The 14,786-nt window shown below is 37.5% G+C and overlaps 1 protein-coding gene across 6 annotated transcripts in view; it reads right to left on the bottom strand.

Moving 5' to 3' along the window:
* Nucleotides 1-484: 484 nt before the first annotated feature.
* atxn10 (ataxin 10) overlaps nucleotides 485-14,786 on the bottom strand; it is an 88,488-nt gene continuing 74,186 nt past the window's right edge. For 2 of the 6 annotated variants that reach the window (XM_041255275.1, XM_041255278.1), the window contains one exon: nucleotides 569-4,774. In XM_041255275.1, coding sequence (XP_041111209.1) covers nucleotides 4,590-4,774 — 185 coding nt within the window. In that variant the 3' untranslated portion in view covers nucleotides 569-4,589. Of the gene's footprint in view, nucleotides 4,775-14,786 lie in introns of all 6 variants that reach the window. The other 4 variants (XR_005950617.1, XM_041255276.1, XM_041255279.1 and 1 more) reach the window with 4 other exon arrangements.

The following is a 14,786-nucleotide window of genomic DNA, read 5'->3' as shown; positions in this document are numbered from 1 at the left end:
ACAACAGTTACTTTTGTGTAAACACATAACTGATCGTTTCCCTTCATCGGTATACCAAAACAATTGTCTATTTGGGTTAAAGATCGATTTTAATGCCGGTTGATTTTCAAGCTGGTTTCCATCATAATGGGCAAGATAAACAAAACAGAGACTTTAGAAGAAGGCTAGTAGAAAGTAGATGCTCATGTGCTTCAGCATCAAATACTGCGAGGAACACAAGTAATGACTGTATCAAATGTTTTGGAGAACATTTCTGTAGATTTCCTATCTTCCACGAAGGAGTCGTGTTGTGTTGTATGTCCCTCCAGAACAATTTTAACACCTTGTGGATGCTGAATCAGTGCTGTCCTGGATGCCCATTGATAGTGTTATGGCAGGTGTTCCTACATTTTTGTGCAACCCCTGCAAGTTTTACCAAGGCTGTTTACAACTCCTTCTCCAAACATGAACATATAATCAGTTTTAAGACACATGGAACAATGCATTATGTATACAGTTTTATTTATTAGTTATAATGGGGAAGACATAAAACAAAACTCTTTTTAACAAAGCTAATAGACCAAACCTATTAAAGTAGTACCCTTAGGGTTATCTTTAATAAAGCATACTGTAAACATGAATAATTAACACCAGAAAAATTCTCATCTGCTTATGAATATAGGAGTAAGTATTCAAAGAGTTCAAATTCATCTACTTGCAGCCAAAACTAGAAACTATTTTTTGTATATTTTAGTAAGCACACAATTTGGGCTTTTCTTCAGTCAAGATCATAAAACTCTCCAGCATGATTTTTTTCAGAAAAGAAAAACACACCTAATAAAAAAGTTACAAAACTAGAAATAAACAATTCAGGCATTTAATTAAGATGATTGTAAAATGCCTGAAGATATTTCTGTTCGGTCTAAAAATTGTAATTGGTGTTTTTTTCCTTTCAAAAAAAAAAAAAAAAAAAACAACAATCAGCTGAAAATCTGACACTCAAGTCTCGCTTTGTTTAAAGGTGTAGCGTCCTGTACAGGTTTTTTTTTTAATTTTTTAAATTTAGTTAATAAAACAGTAACATTTAATAAAAACAAACAGCAAACTTTTTTTCTTAACAGAGCTTGTAGGTATTATTTATCACCTCCAACTGCTGCAGCAGGAGCATTCTCACTTGTGTCCCTGAAGCTACGAGTACCTCTGGGGAATGCAAACATATGGACTGCAAGGTCAACAAAGTCTGCTTTCTGATTAAAGTCAAGTGCACAGAAGACTAACCCATGGAAGTAAGTATTAAACAGTCAACTTGGAATTCTATTCTAGTGTGAAATGACACATGCTTGTTTGAAACTTAATTCTCAGCAGTATACAAGTGAATGCTGACACAAGTAATAAACTGATCTTCATGTTAGGCTTCTTCAGGAATAGTGGACAGGAGTCCAGGTCTCGTCAATGTATTGGTGTTTGTGTAGATGCCTTCTGAGTAAAAAGATACAAGCAAAACATAAAAAAGAGAAAAAGCATCTTGATTCCGACTGCTATTATCTGCATTTAGTATAAAAATAAGACAGGTAAGACTGGATTTCATTTAGTTTATAAAATTGTAAATGGTGTATATATACAAACTTAGTTGGAACAGGGTGCACGCATGCAAGTTGGGAAATACTAAACAGTTATACAATTAGACAAGTGTAAGCGTCAATCTTAACATACTAGTTATATATTGTTTTCCATTTTAAATCTTGTAATGTGTCCATTGTTAATACCAGAAGTTTAGAATGTGTACTAGAAGAAATGCTTATGGAATCTATGCCATTTTTATATCCCCTTTTAATCTGAAACATTGGCCCTCAATGTATCAATAAGCATAATTATTAAAGGGCAATTAGCTGCACATGTAATTTTATTTTTCACCTTTCCTTATCTGTTGCTCCAATACAGAATTGTAGTAACTTTTTTCTGAATCAGAATCCACCAGCATTCTCTGTGCCTGTAGAATCCTAGTTACTGGATTCTTTGTTCTTATAGTTCCTAAGAAATCCCATATGCCTGTACATGGTAACCTTTCAACTCTGCTTGCCCCGTAGCAATAGTAAGAAAGGTGGGGTCAGCAGAGTTGAAAGGTTACTGTGTCATGCATGCTATGTCTTTTTTTAATAGAAAGTACTCAAAAGGAGCAGGCAACTAGGCTTATACAGGCACAGCTAATGCCAAACATCATAAAAGGAAACGTGAAGGGGGGCCCTTAGTGCCTCATCTTGTAAAAGCACAGCTGTATGCTGTACAGGGTGTCATACTGTCAGGGGAGCTCAGGTTCGCATCCTGGCTGTTCAAAGTTGACGGTTTTCGTTGGGGATTCCAAAGGGAGCTTCGCATTGGTTCTGGCGCTCCCATGGGTTAGGGAGGAAAAAACGTCTGGGAATGTTCCTGCTCATCACGCTACTACGAACCCTGCTGGCCAGGCATCTAGTGAACTCAGACGGACACCTGCAGAGCTGGCCTTTGTCCTCCAGAGGTCGTTTGCTCGCTGACACTCCCTCTTGAGTTCCTGGGTGCAAAAGTGGAAGCTGGTTTGGTCAAAGGACGCTCATTGAACCTTCAGTTCTCCTGAGCTATGTGGGGAATTGCTGCGGTGAGGGGAAAATAATATAGGGCATTCCAAATTGGGGAGAAAAACAAAGGACTCAAAAAAATAAATAAGGAAAAGTGAAAATAAATTAAATGAAGCTACTTACCCAGTAAAGTGACTACTGGGGCTGTTTAATGAAAAGTGCTTGCATACAGTATTCACACATGCTAATCACTTTATTAGTTGTAGACTTATGGTTAATTTAGTCTGGTTTAAAATCAATATTTTTTTTAATAAAGCAGTTGTCCATGACAATCTCATAATGAAATGTACTCGACTATAACTGTCCTAGCATAATCCATGCAATACACACCTGAGGTCTTGAACCTGCTAAGCACCTAAAGTTTCCTGCACAAACAGGGATCTAAGAGGAAAATATAACTGATAACCACAAAAACAAGGTAATAACATTGGTACATAGTAGTGTGAAACTAAACCAACCATACAGGGGTCTAGATAAGAATAAATAAACATAGACACATGTTTTCCAACCCACTAGAAGATAATACTGTATGACTACACTGTTCTTTTTCTTATATTTTAAATTAAATTTAATTTCATACCCAGTGTTGAATGCAGTACAGCATTGTCATTTTTAAAAGGCATTTATAATACTGACAAATGTCTAGATGGCAGTGATAGCTCAATTGATAGTGATCGTGTCTTGCAACCTCAAGTTGCTAGGATCAAATGCCAATGACATTAAGCTTCTTATTTTAAATGATGTATTACTTATATCATAGCAGTCGTAATACCCTCCCTTATTTTTCATATATATATATATATTACATATATATATATATATATATGTCAATGGAAACAAGGTCCTGATAATATCATAAGATCCTGATAAATGTATGTGATACAATTGATTTCTACTCCATTTAATATCACTTCAAAATGACTCAACTGTACTGTATACACTACACTAGATAGCCTTGTGGTCACATGATCACCCAGCTTGACTTTTGGAGATCAGAAGTTGTACTCTGTAGACCACCCTATAGGGTCCAATCCAGGCACTGACCAAATTGGGGTAGCAGCCTATTTTACATCGAGGGCTGTAGACCCAGGTAAGTTCTCCAGCAAGAAGGTGCTGTCCCCATTCCCAGAGGTCGTAGCATCGCTTTCGATGGATGTCCGCAACCTGGAGGTGGGGGTGCAGCGACATGATACGTGCATTACAGATCTCTAGCTGGCGACACATCTCACTGAAGCCCAGAGATTCGAAGCTGAAGTCCCAGTCCGAGTATAGCTCTTGGGGAACCCCGAACTGACCTGGAGACAGAGACTGTGCTTCTGCTACTGTCTCTGTCTCCTAGTCTGGCACAGTGTATGCTTCAGGCCACTTCGAGTAGTTATCCATGGTCGCAAGGATGAATCGTTTTCCCTGACCAGAGTGAGGGAAGGGCCCTAAGAAACTGCTGTAACTGGGAGTGCGATGGACCCAGGGGTTCCCTTTGTGCTTGACACTCCTTGCAGTTGTCTTCAAAGTTCCGGAGGCAGTGCAACACTGGCTGCCCAGGCAACATTATAACATATAGTACAACCTGTTTTAGTGCACCATTTTGTGTGCCAAAAAATCCCACTATTATGAATAGTAACTAATTGACATAGACTGACATGCCAATAAGTGTCCTGTTGAGTTAAGGACCCCAACATGCTTTTAAAATGTGGGGCATACCCCAGGCAATATTATAACACAAAGCTTTACCAGAAGGAATATACATATTACAGCTGAATACACATGTTCATCCTTATTAAAAACCAGTAAATCATTACATTTTATGAAAATATATATCACTAAAACATTAAAGTATTTTCTACACCCATTTGTGTATGTGTCTATGGTGTATACATATGGTTTTGTTTCATACTACTATAAAGCAACATTATTCTCTTGATTTTTCGGTTATCGATTATGTCCCTGTTGGTAAAAGTAACTTAGCAGTGCCTAACAAACCCGGCTCAGCACAGATGCTCATGTGTCTTTCTTGATTGGTTTCAGCAGCAGCTGCCCATCCCTCTCCTCCACCCCAAACCCCATCTCTCTCAGCGCTGAGTCATCTGCCATGCCGCGCCGCTCCATTGCCATCAGGATCTCCTGGTTCTGTTTGTTCTGTTCCAACACATTCCTGATGGCAAACACCACCCACTGATTAATGACTGGGGTTCCCGGTTAAGGAACTGACCTTTTATCACATTGGAAAAACTTTTTGAAAAAGCTTAAATACTGGTTAAAAACAATTGATGTTTGCTAACGTCAATCTGATATTTATATAAAAAACAAACCACTCCAAAATTATTTGCTTAACCTTATGTGTTTAAGGTTAAAGATCCCTTTCCTCCTCTCCATAATAAAACAATGCCAACAGACACCCACAGAGACGTCACAAGACATCAAATGCTCACTGCAACTGGAGTCTTTTTGTTTTTTTAAAACATGCCACGGAGTATCAACAAACACACACAAGACTACATGACATCATGTAATCGTGATATCATTCTGTATTTCTTTACTACTTGCAGTAGGATACGACTTTCTGACAATCTCTTACATCAAAGAAAAACTTCTGAAAGGAAGAATCATTGCATAGCCCCCCAAAAAGGTTAGAACACTAAAGAAAATACACTTTTCTCAATTCTAAATATCTCAGCCGAGGTCTTGGTCGGCTAGGGTGTCCTCGGCGCATCGCGCACCAGCGACCCCCATAGTCTGGCCGGGCGCCTGTAGGCTGCGGATTCACCATGCAGCCGCCCAGGAGCTACAGCATAGGAGGACAACGCAGCTCCTGGGCGGCTGCATGGTGAATCTGCAGTGTGTAAAGAAGCAGTCGGCTGACGGCACATGCTTGCAAGGACAGCGTGTGTTCGTCTTCGCCGCTCCCGAGTCAGCACAGGGGTGGTAGCGGTGAGCCGAGCATAAATAAATAATAATTGGCCATTTCAAATTAGGAGAAAAAAACAAAAAACAAAACAAAAACAAAACAAACAAAAAAAACAAAAACAACAATTTCATGGAATGGTGATATTTAAACTGTACCTTTTTAAACAGCAGTAACTGGATATGCTTACATTTTAATTTTAACATATATTCTTTGTCCTATGTTAAAAATAATCTGAACACAAATTACATTTTTCAAATAAATGCTCTTATACAACAGCTGAATTTTATTAAAGCATTTTCCAGCACTGATGAATCACCCTGGTGAATCAATAATCTATACAAGTTATATTAAGTTAAATTGACCTTTAGACCTTCAAATATATTACATGAAATCAAAGGTCTAGTATTTTTAAAAGACATGTTACTTGAAAGGTACCCTCTTGGATGGGCCTGGTGAAGTTGTAGCTGGCAAGTCATATCTGCAGCGTGGAGGTTTAGACTGTTGCCGTCAGGCCAGCCTCAGACTCTGTCTGTGCCACCAAGTAATTTCCTAGCATGGTGCCCCTAACCACCCCATCCATGCATCTTCAAAACAACTGCACTAATGAAAACAATTTTAGTGTTGCCACATTTAAGATTGGTGCCGTCACTGCTATACCACAACACACATTCCCTGAATGGAAACACGGAAAATGGGAAAACACCACTTCACACATAAACATATTTTTAAATTTATAAAATGTTGTTTACTGAGATTTGTTTTAATTTTAACCCAAAATGTACATAAACTGATAGCACTTTCATGATGTCTAGATACAGTATAAGGATAAAGTGCAATGTACACTCTCTACTGGCTGTCTTGCACTAGGATGCCTGCTCAATAACAACTTATTAAAAAAAAACACTGTGCTAGGTGTTCATTTTATCTGGCTTTGAATCCGGCATATATTACAAGTTAAATGAGTTTGGTGCTCCACACTTTAGTCTAAATTATTCCAGTTTTTTTTTTTTCCCCTCTCCCAGCAGTAGTATATAGATCCACTTCACTAAAACAGTAAAAATACAGAAGAGGTGTCTAGTTTAAACGTGCCCATGCTTCAGTCTAGTTTATTACTACTAAACATTTAAACCTTCACTAAACTCAGGGATACACCAGTCAATAACCCTATGCTGTGTGCTTTGTTTATTTACTTTGCTGTTACTTGAATATTATTATTTTAATATATACTGTATTGGTTATGGAAAACGAGAGGCAGCAATTTAGTTTAATTAATTGCACTATTTCAATTATCTGTAGCTGCAGAAACCCCACAGAGGAAAGTTTGAGGGAGACAGAATTTAAATTGTAAAAATTGACCGAAACTTTCCAAGACACAGACAAAATTATTTTAACGTTAGGCCTATGTGCAACTTCATAAGTATTGATAAGGAACCTATGAATGTACATGGGGATATCTGCAACATGTAGGTCTTTTACCACCTAAAATACTTATTTGGTCCTTTGTAAATAGTGCTGTTCAGCATACAAAGGACGTGATGAATATTTCATGAGCTGTCTTGTTAGCATGCTGTGGCAGGCTAGAGGCCTACAGGAACTGAAGTGGTACAAGAAATTAGAGAGAGTCTGAGCTAATATTCCCATTACCCTCTTGTTCCTCTGTCCAAAGATGTAAAATTAAACATGTTCTAAAGTCCCTAATCCCACCAACACTTTAAGCACTTAAAATGTATACTAAGCTTTGCAATGCAGGCCTCTGAAGTTTCCATAGTTACAGCCATAATACCATGGGCCTGTTTGTTGCAAATCTACATAAAGAACAAATGCAACTGACAATGACATGATTAGAAGAATTTCTTCACAAATGCTCAATAAGTGTCAGCTTTTGTTTTCTTCCTTTTTTTTTTAAAGCTTTAATACCGTATATTAATTCCTCTAAGAGGCTTCATTTAATTTTAAATGGAAACCAAATTATATTGAGAGGTTAAAGTGAATTAATGATTTAATTGACAGGATTCATCAATGATTACCTTAGAAACTGGGTTTTGTGTCAGCCAACAACAGATACACTGAAACAGAAAATAAATACAAACTAAAATGTAGCTTTTCTCAATTATTTATTTTAATTATGTGTAATAATGTGCAGATTAGATCAATAAACACAGTGGAACTTTATAACCCATGGTATTTCACTGTCCTACTGCTTTATTAATTTAAGTCTCCAGACATAACTTTGCAAAAACAGCTTGTGTTGAAAGAACCTCTTTTTTGACCATCATTTGACAGTATTCTCTAAATACTTCAACATCAAGTATATATGAAAACATTTATTAGCAAGCAAAGTGTAAAATACTGCTGTGTATGATGAGATGCAGCAGACAAGTCACATTTCCAAGCTTTTTAAAAGGGGCCACAATGAGCATCCAGAATTACACCGATTCAACGCAACAAAGCAAGATGTTTAAACTGATTTGGAGGGATATGTGACCAGTGACCATATTACAACTGCAATGTGTAACACTATGTATGCATACTAATGTATCTCTAGCATGCATTCTACAATAAACTGGCAGACAATTACAATAGTTATTTTTACTTATTGTAAAACGCTACAGAAGCTCTCAATGGAAGAGATGCTCGGTTTATGATAATTTGGCTTTAATACTTGTTTGAATGAACAATAATAAAAATAAACAAATACAAAAAGCAGACTTTGTGAGTAACATGCAGATGAGATTGGGTGCCAGTAGAGTCTTACCACACACCACTGTGACACACACCCATTCAACACAAGCTTTGGTTTTCATGAAATGGTGGTCCTGGCAGCTCTCCACTCTGTACAGGACTCATACAAACTACACAGACCTAGGGAACCTTCCTTTCCTATGGGGACAAACAGTAAATATATGGAGTCAACCCAGGACAAGGATTTAAAGAGGTTTCCATGCACGACAAAGGAGGAATCCACAAAAGAAACCAGACACAACAAGCAGACACACACAAACACAGTCAAAATTAAAGGGTGGCAGACATTTTCCTATGGGAATCTGATGACCCACATGCTTACTTACCCACACAGAGGCAACTGCAAGTTCTTTAATAATAATTTTTGTAATTTATGAAAACACATTGTTCCATTATCTGTGTTGTGATCTGTTAAACCCTGTAGATTCCTACTGAATTAGTAATTCAAGTGTGACCATACATACTACACTGTCCCAGTTCTAAAGTTGTTGTTACATGTTACAGTGAACATCTCCATTTAAAGTAGGCTCACGATACAATACGTATCGCAATATGATATGTGTAACGATACAGTAAATTAAGCAAGAAACTTAAAAATCACTCAATAGTCTCATTTGCTTGTGTAGGTGTTTGCAATAACACTGGTAAAGCACTTTTCGTCAAATAAGCTTCACGGCCTGTTTCCCCTTTGTTTCCAGCTTATTCTTTAAAATACATTTCTTAAAAACAAAATTACAAATCAGGGCTCCAGACAAAGTTTTTGCCTTAGGAGCCAATGGATCCAAGCCAAAACAAAATTGGTTGCCAAATTCAATTGTTGGGTGCCACTTCAGGAGCAAGTTAGTTGCTATTATACTCAACTGCTTAAAATACAACAACTTGCTAAAACACTAAAATTATACTAAAGCAGTAACTTAATGTCTGTACTCACTTGTTTGTTGCCATATTCTGCTGAGTGGTTAATCTATGCAGCTGATGTCTGCTATGAACTCAGCATGTTAATGTTTTAAATATTTTTCAAGTGTTGAGTCTGAAATCGGTGACGACATCTCTAATCGTGTACAGTTGTAACATGGGAAATAGCATGCTGCAGCTCCCAAGCTCAGTCTCAGTGAAGTCCTGCTCTGACAGCATGTAACACATACAGCTCATATGATTACATGTTACTGTTTACTTTTCAGTAAAAACAAGTTTAAATTGCAGAGTTGGTTCTGCTCTTTATGATATTAAATAGAAAATGTTTACACAAAGCTCGAACACGTTTGGTCACCATCAACTGTTGCATGAAACTGGGGTTACCTTATTCTGCTGGTGTTAATACAGCACCTATATAAATTTGTTACCGTCCTTCTCGCACTTCAGTTTATTAAAAATATGTGATATGCTTTTTTTTCTCCCATTACAGACCGGTGTCATAGCGCATTCATAAATATTGACACATGCTTTTAAAAGGGAGAGGAAGCATTTTGTGTTACAGATGCCAATATGCCTAACACCCAAAAAATCGTTTACAAATTCTTGTTGCATTTGCAACCATTTTAGTCCCAGTCTGGAGCCCTGCAAATTCGAGCCTTATACATTTTACACAGTGTGACTCTTATCAAGAACGCGAGGTTAGCCCACACTGATGAGATTATCAACATTAACAACCCGCCTCCGCTCAGCTGCCGGAGGACTTGACAAAAACACCTTCTACACACTGAATGGTAGGTGAGGCTGTAGAGTACATGCTAATAAATAATATTCTCTGATTATCAGTGCAGACACAAATTAATTCATGCTCATGTTGTTAGCTGATAAAATTACTTTATATATATAAAAAAACAAAAAAAAACAGTGTACTGATACAGGGGTCACTGGATCGCTAACCATATTGTTAAGAAAATTATCACAGTTCACCTTGTGTATCGGCACACCCCTACCATTGAGCCCAGACTGTGTTAGTCCCTTTCAATTTGAAGACTCCCCAACTAGGAAAGTATTTCACTTATCAATGGAATAAGTAAAGATCTCAAACCAAGGCTATAAATCCAAAATTAGAAGCAGCAAAAAGCAGATCATCCTAACCATATGTATGTAAAATGTAAATATGATATACAGTGTGGACTGACACCTCCACGTACCCTAAAATTATGATGCCAATAACCTATAACTCACAATTGGATAAGCAGTTGTCTAGAAATATTTAAATATGAAAATGTAACAACTGTGGTAGCATTCAATTTATTTTTTCTGCCCTTGTGCGACCTTTGTCCCTAGGTACAAAAGTGTTGCACTGACATTCAAGGCTGCTGGTGGAAAGCACATGGAAAAGACATTTTCAATTTTACTGGACTGCGTCCTAAAATGATCAACCCTATGTGCACAAAATTAAGACAATTCAGTACTTTTGTCAGTAATTGGAACCGTGTTCCTGGTCAGCAGGCAACTACTAAATGGAGCTGAGACAACCGACATGTTTCAGTATCTTGCCAATGTGGAGAGGCAATTAAAAAGGCACACAGAATGGAACATTAGGCTACATTGCCAGATGTCTGGAATACAAGTCTAGGGAAGTTATGCTAAGAATATATAATAGTCTTGTTAGACCACCTCTAGAATAGTTCTAGATAGCTCATGACAGAATTCATTGGGTAACTTTCTCCATCACAGCAAATGTCTGCCAATTCAAACTGGTCTAATTGTGGTATGCTGCCGATGGAAACAAACAGGACAGATTACTAATTACTTTTAACCTGGTCCCAGCATCAGATTAAATTGGGGTAAAAAAATATATAAATATATATTGGACTGAATAAGTGTAACAAAGTCAGCAGAAACACATTTCAGAAAAATCTGTTTCGGATTTGAAAAGTACCCACTGCCGGACCTGCTGCGTGTTTGTGTACATATTTTTTTTTTTTCTTTAAATGTAAATCGCTGGACTGTTCAATAAATGTAGATAGAGTACTTAGTATTATTTTGGAAATGCTTCCAAAGAAGTGTCAGCAAACCACATTGAATTCAAATGGAATGTCAAATGTTTGGATATTGGATATCATGTTATCCTGACTTTGAAAACTTAGGTGCAAATATTTTTGTATATATAGTATATATATATATATAAATATATTATATAGATATATATATATCTACTATATCATATATAGAGAGAGAGAGAGAGAGAGAGAGAGAGAGAGAGAGAGAGGATTGATTAACATGTTAACGACTAAACTTCACAGTCGTTATGTCTGATTTACCCAAACTGGCGTATAGTATTATTTGATGTAAATAACGACTGTGAAATTTAACTCCCCTTTTTTTTTATAGTTTTTTTTTTTTTTTTTAACATTTTGACTTGGATAACCGTTGGTCAAAACTATAAAGCATATTCTTATTCCTGGGATAGCAGAAACAGAACAAACAGGGAGTTCTTTCTTTCTTTAAAATGTTTGCATGTAATCTGTCTAAAATCGTTTGAACACTTTCATTAATCACCACCTTGTAATACACTAGGCATAAGCAAGGACATTAATCTCTTAAGGTATACAGACAAGAAACATCATTCACAGCTGAGTGCTATTGCACGACAATGTTACATGTACAGTAAATGCCTCCACTGTTAACAGGTTAAAGCATATTTCAATCTGTTTCCATTATCTTCCCACCCAGATCATGTGTTTACATCACAGTTTTCCATGGATCCTACTTCACAACTGGGCTATGGTTAACTTGTGCTTCATAATACTATCCAGGTGTACAGTACTTGACCTACAGTTCTGTATACTGTACCTAGCCAGCTTTACTTCAATGTCTGAAGTGGCTTGCAAAGGTTTAGCGGGAGAGAGGCTCTTATCCCGATCTCCATCTCCATATTGTCATGTGGAAATATTGTTAATGTCCTGCCCCCTCATTATTACCAAGATGTGTACTGACAATTGGAGGGTAACAATTCTGAGATATACACTGCCCTCCAAAAACTACTGGCACAGATTAATGAATGCAGAAAGACAGGTGGTTGGGCATTTATTGCTTGTTTTACTCAAACTGTGTTTGCGAAATACAACTGCGTCGATAAATAGGTACTTGCCAAACACACGCAAAAGATTTTAAGGTACAAGTCATCACACAAGCGCTGTGGCACTTTTACTATAATGCAAATGTAGAACGTTGGTGGAACACTTCTTCACTCTCACGTAAAGTCCAAGTAAAACTAAACATGTTTTGGGTCTAGCAGAGAAACATTTAAACAAGTGTCTTTCTTTAAGCAGCACATTACCAGAAGGGCTAGTGGCTTTATCATAAAGTTATTTAAAAGTTTAGTGAAGGTCCTGTTGTTGGCTTTGAGTGTTGACCTTACTGCTTCAACAAAGCAAGCAGCTTTTCCTCTCAATTCCTGTATCTATTTATCTTAAATATATTCTAATTTGATACAAAAATAACAAAACCATTCAAACTGCAATAAAATAAGCAAACCGGTCACATACTTAATAAAATAGCATAGTCAGCGTGGTCCAAGACTGTGATGCTACAATCGCACACCACTCCAGTTATAAGGTCAAATACAATTCCTATACTGTATTTCGACTTTAGTTATACTGTGATATACAGTGATATACTGTATAGAAACAGTGCTTCTGTTCTAAACACAATAACTCTATAAAAAAAAAAAAATAGTCTTGAACTTAGCACATTTCAGTCCCCAGTCTCGTTTCCACTGAATGGGAGATTCTGATGGTTCACAGGCACTGCTAGTAATAATATCCGACCAATCTTTTTTCATTAGCTTTTAGCACTTATGATGCGGGCCAAGCAGTTATTCTGTATTTATTTGTATATGCCTTGAGACGTTTTGGCATGATACAGCACTATTATAAATCATTATTCCCCTCTCAGCTAACGTTCTGTGGCCCTCTTGCCTGCCCAAAGTACACAAAAGACACTCATACCACAAGAGACAGTGTCACATATTAACCAATACAGTATATTAGCGTTACTGTTGTCAGAAATAGTTATGTAACTCCCAGACTGGTAGGCATACCTGACCAGTACTCATTTTTATTTTAAAATTGAACCGGCACTAATTTACAGGAGAGGTAGACACAGCCTGTTTCTCAAGTGCGGTACTTAATCTTGTCTTGATGCAAATCCTGGCCAAGGCTCAATGATGCAGCTGGTTCAGAAGCTGCAGTATGACTGTAACTGAAGAGCTTTGAATGAATAATGGGAAGTATTAGAGGAAATTCAAACCACTACCGCTAAAAAGGCTGAAACAAAGTGAGTGGGGGGGGGAGCATAGCTTACAGGTGACATTTATAATAATAATGCTAATAACAATATCTTTATTTTTATATAGCGCCTTTCATTGTGGACCACCATCACAAAGCACTTTACAGAGGTAGGCTGTGAACTGTGTATTATATGCAGAGTCACTTACAATAGGACACTGATTTAACATCTCAACCTCCTTGTGCTCCATCCTGCAGATAAGTGACTTGCTCAGGGTCACACAGTGAGTCAATCAGTGACAGAGATGGGATCTGAACCAGTGACCTTCTGGTTACAAGCCCCTGGACTTTAACCACTGGACCACACTGCCTCCTTAAAGAATAAGAATGCAGGTTTAGTTCACAGTGCCAGAGCGACAAAAATATTTAATAGAGGGAGGTTTGTTAATATATGCTTTTTCGTTTTGAACCAATACTGACATTAGAATATGAGAATTCCGTTCAGCTCTGATTGGCACAAAACAACAACAAAAGGAGGCCATTTTGCTTGTCCGGTTCCTAATGGGTGATTGATCGCAAAACTTGAAAGATCCAAGTGATTCAGCATCAACAACATGACTAGGTAACCCAATACCCTCTGTTTGTGTGAAGAAGCATCTCCTTCCCTCTGTCCTAAGTCTATGTCCACTTAATTTCCAACCGTCTCCTATGGACCTTGTTTCTGTGTTGCACTTAAAGTATTGGTTAGCATTAACTTTGTCAACTTCTTTTAAGATTTTAAAACTTCAATCATGTCCGCCTTAATTTTTCCTTTTTCTAGGCTAAATAGATTCAGTTTTTTTTAACCTATCTTTCTTTTAGGAGCTGGGTTTAGTCTGATTACTCTTTGTTGGACTATCTCCAGGGCCACAGTGTTTCTTTGGTACTGTTGTGACAGGAGCTGGACACACAAAGAACTTCCAGGTGTATACAGCTGGCAGCATCTAGGACACATGCAAACCTACAACCTGTCATATTAGTCCACAAACAACAAACGCAGACTAGATACACACAGGGGACCAAGGAATTCAATCTACGGTCACTTTTACCTGGGGATGAGACTTTATGGCATTGCTACCAATAACCTATGAGAAAAAGCAACTCATTTTACAAGGTTTTTCCTTGTTTGGTACATACATGAGGCCCAGCATTTATGATAACACAGGCTGTACTGTGCTGCAATTGTCGGCAAAACTGTACTTGATAAGATGGTATGTTTTTCGGCCTGCAGCTGAAACTACCTTTACTTAAATGCAAACAAGTTCTGGTTTCTGAACTGTTAAAGAAGGTGGAAATAGAAAT

The sequence above is a fragment of the Polyodon spathula genome, chromosome 7 (genome assembly GCF_017654505.1).
Source record: "Polyodon spathula isolate WHYD16114869_AA chromosome 7, ASM1765450v1, whole genome shotgun sequence".
In the NCBI taxonomy this organism is placed as follows: domain Eukaryota; kingdom Metazoa; phylum Chordata; class Actinopteri; order Acipenseriformes; family Polyodontidae; genus Polyodon; species Polyodon spathula.
The sequence above is the reverse complement of the archived record's forward strand: the minus strand, read 5'-3'. Positions and strand labels throughout refer to the sequence as shown.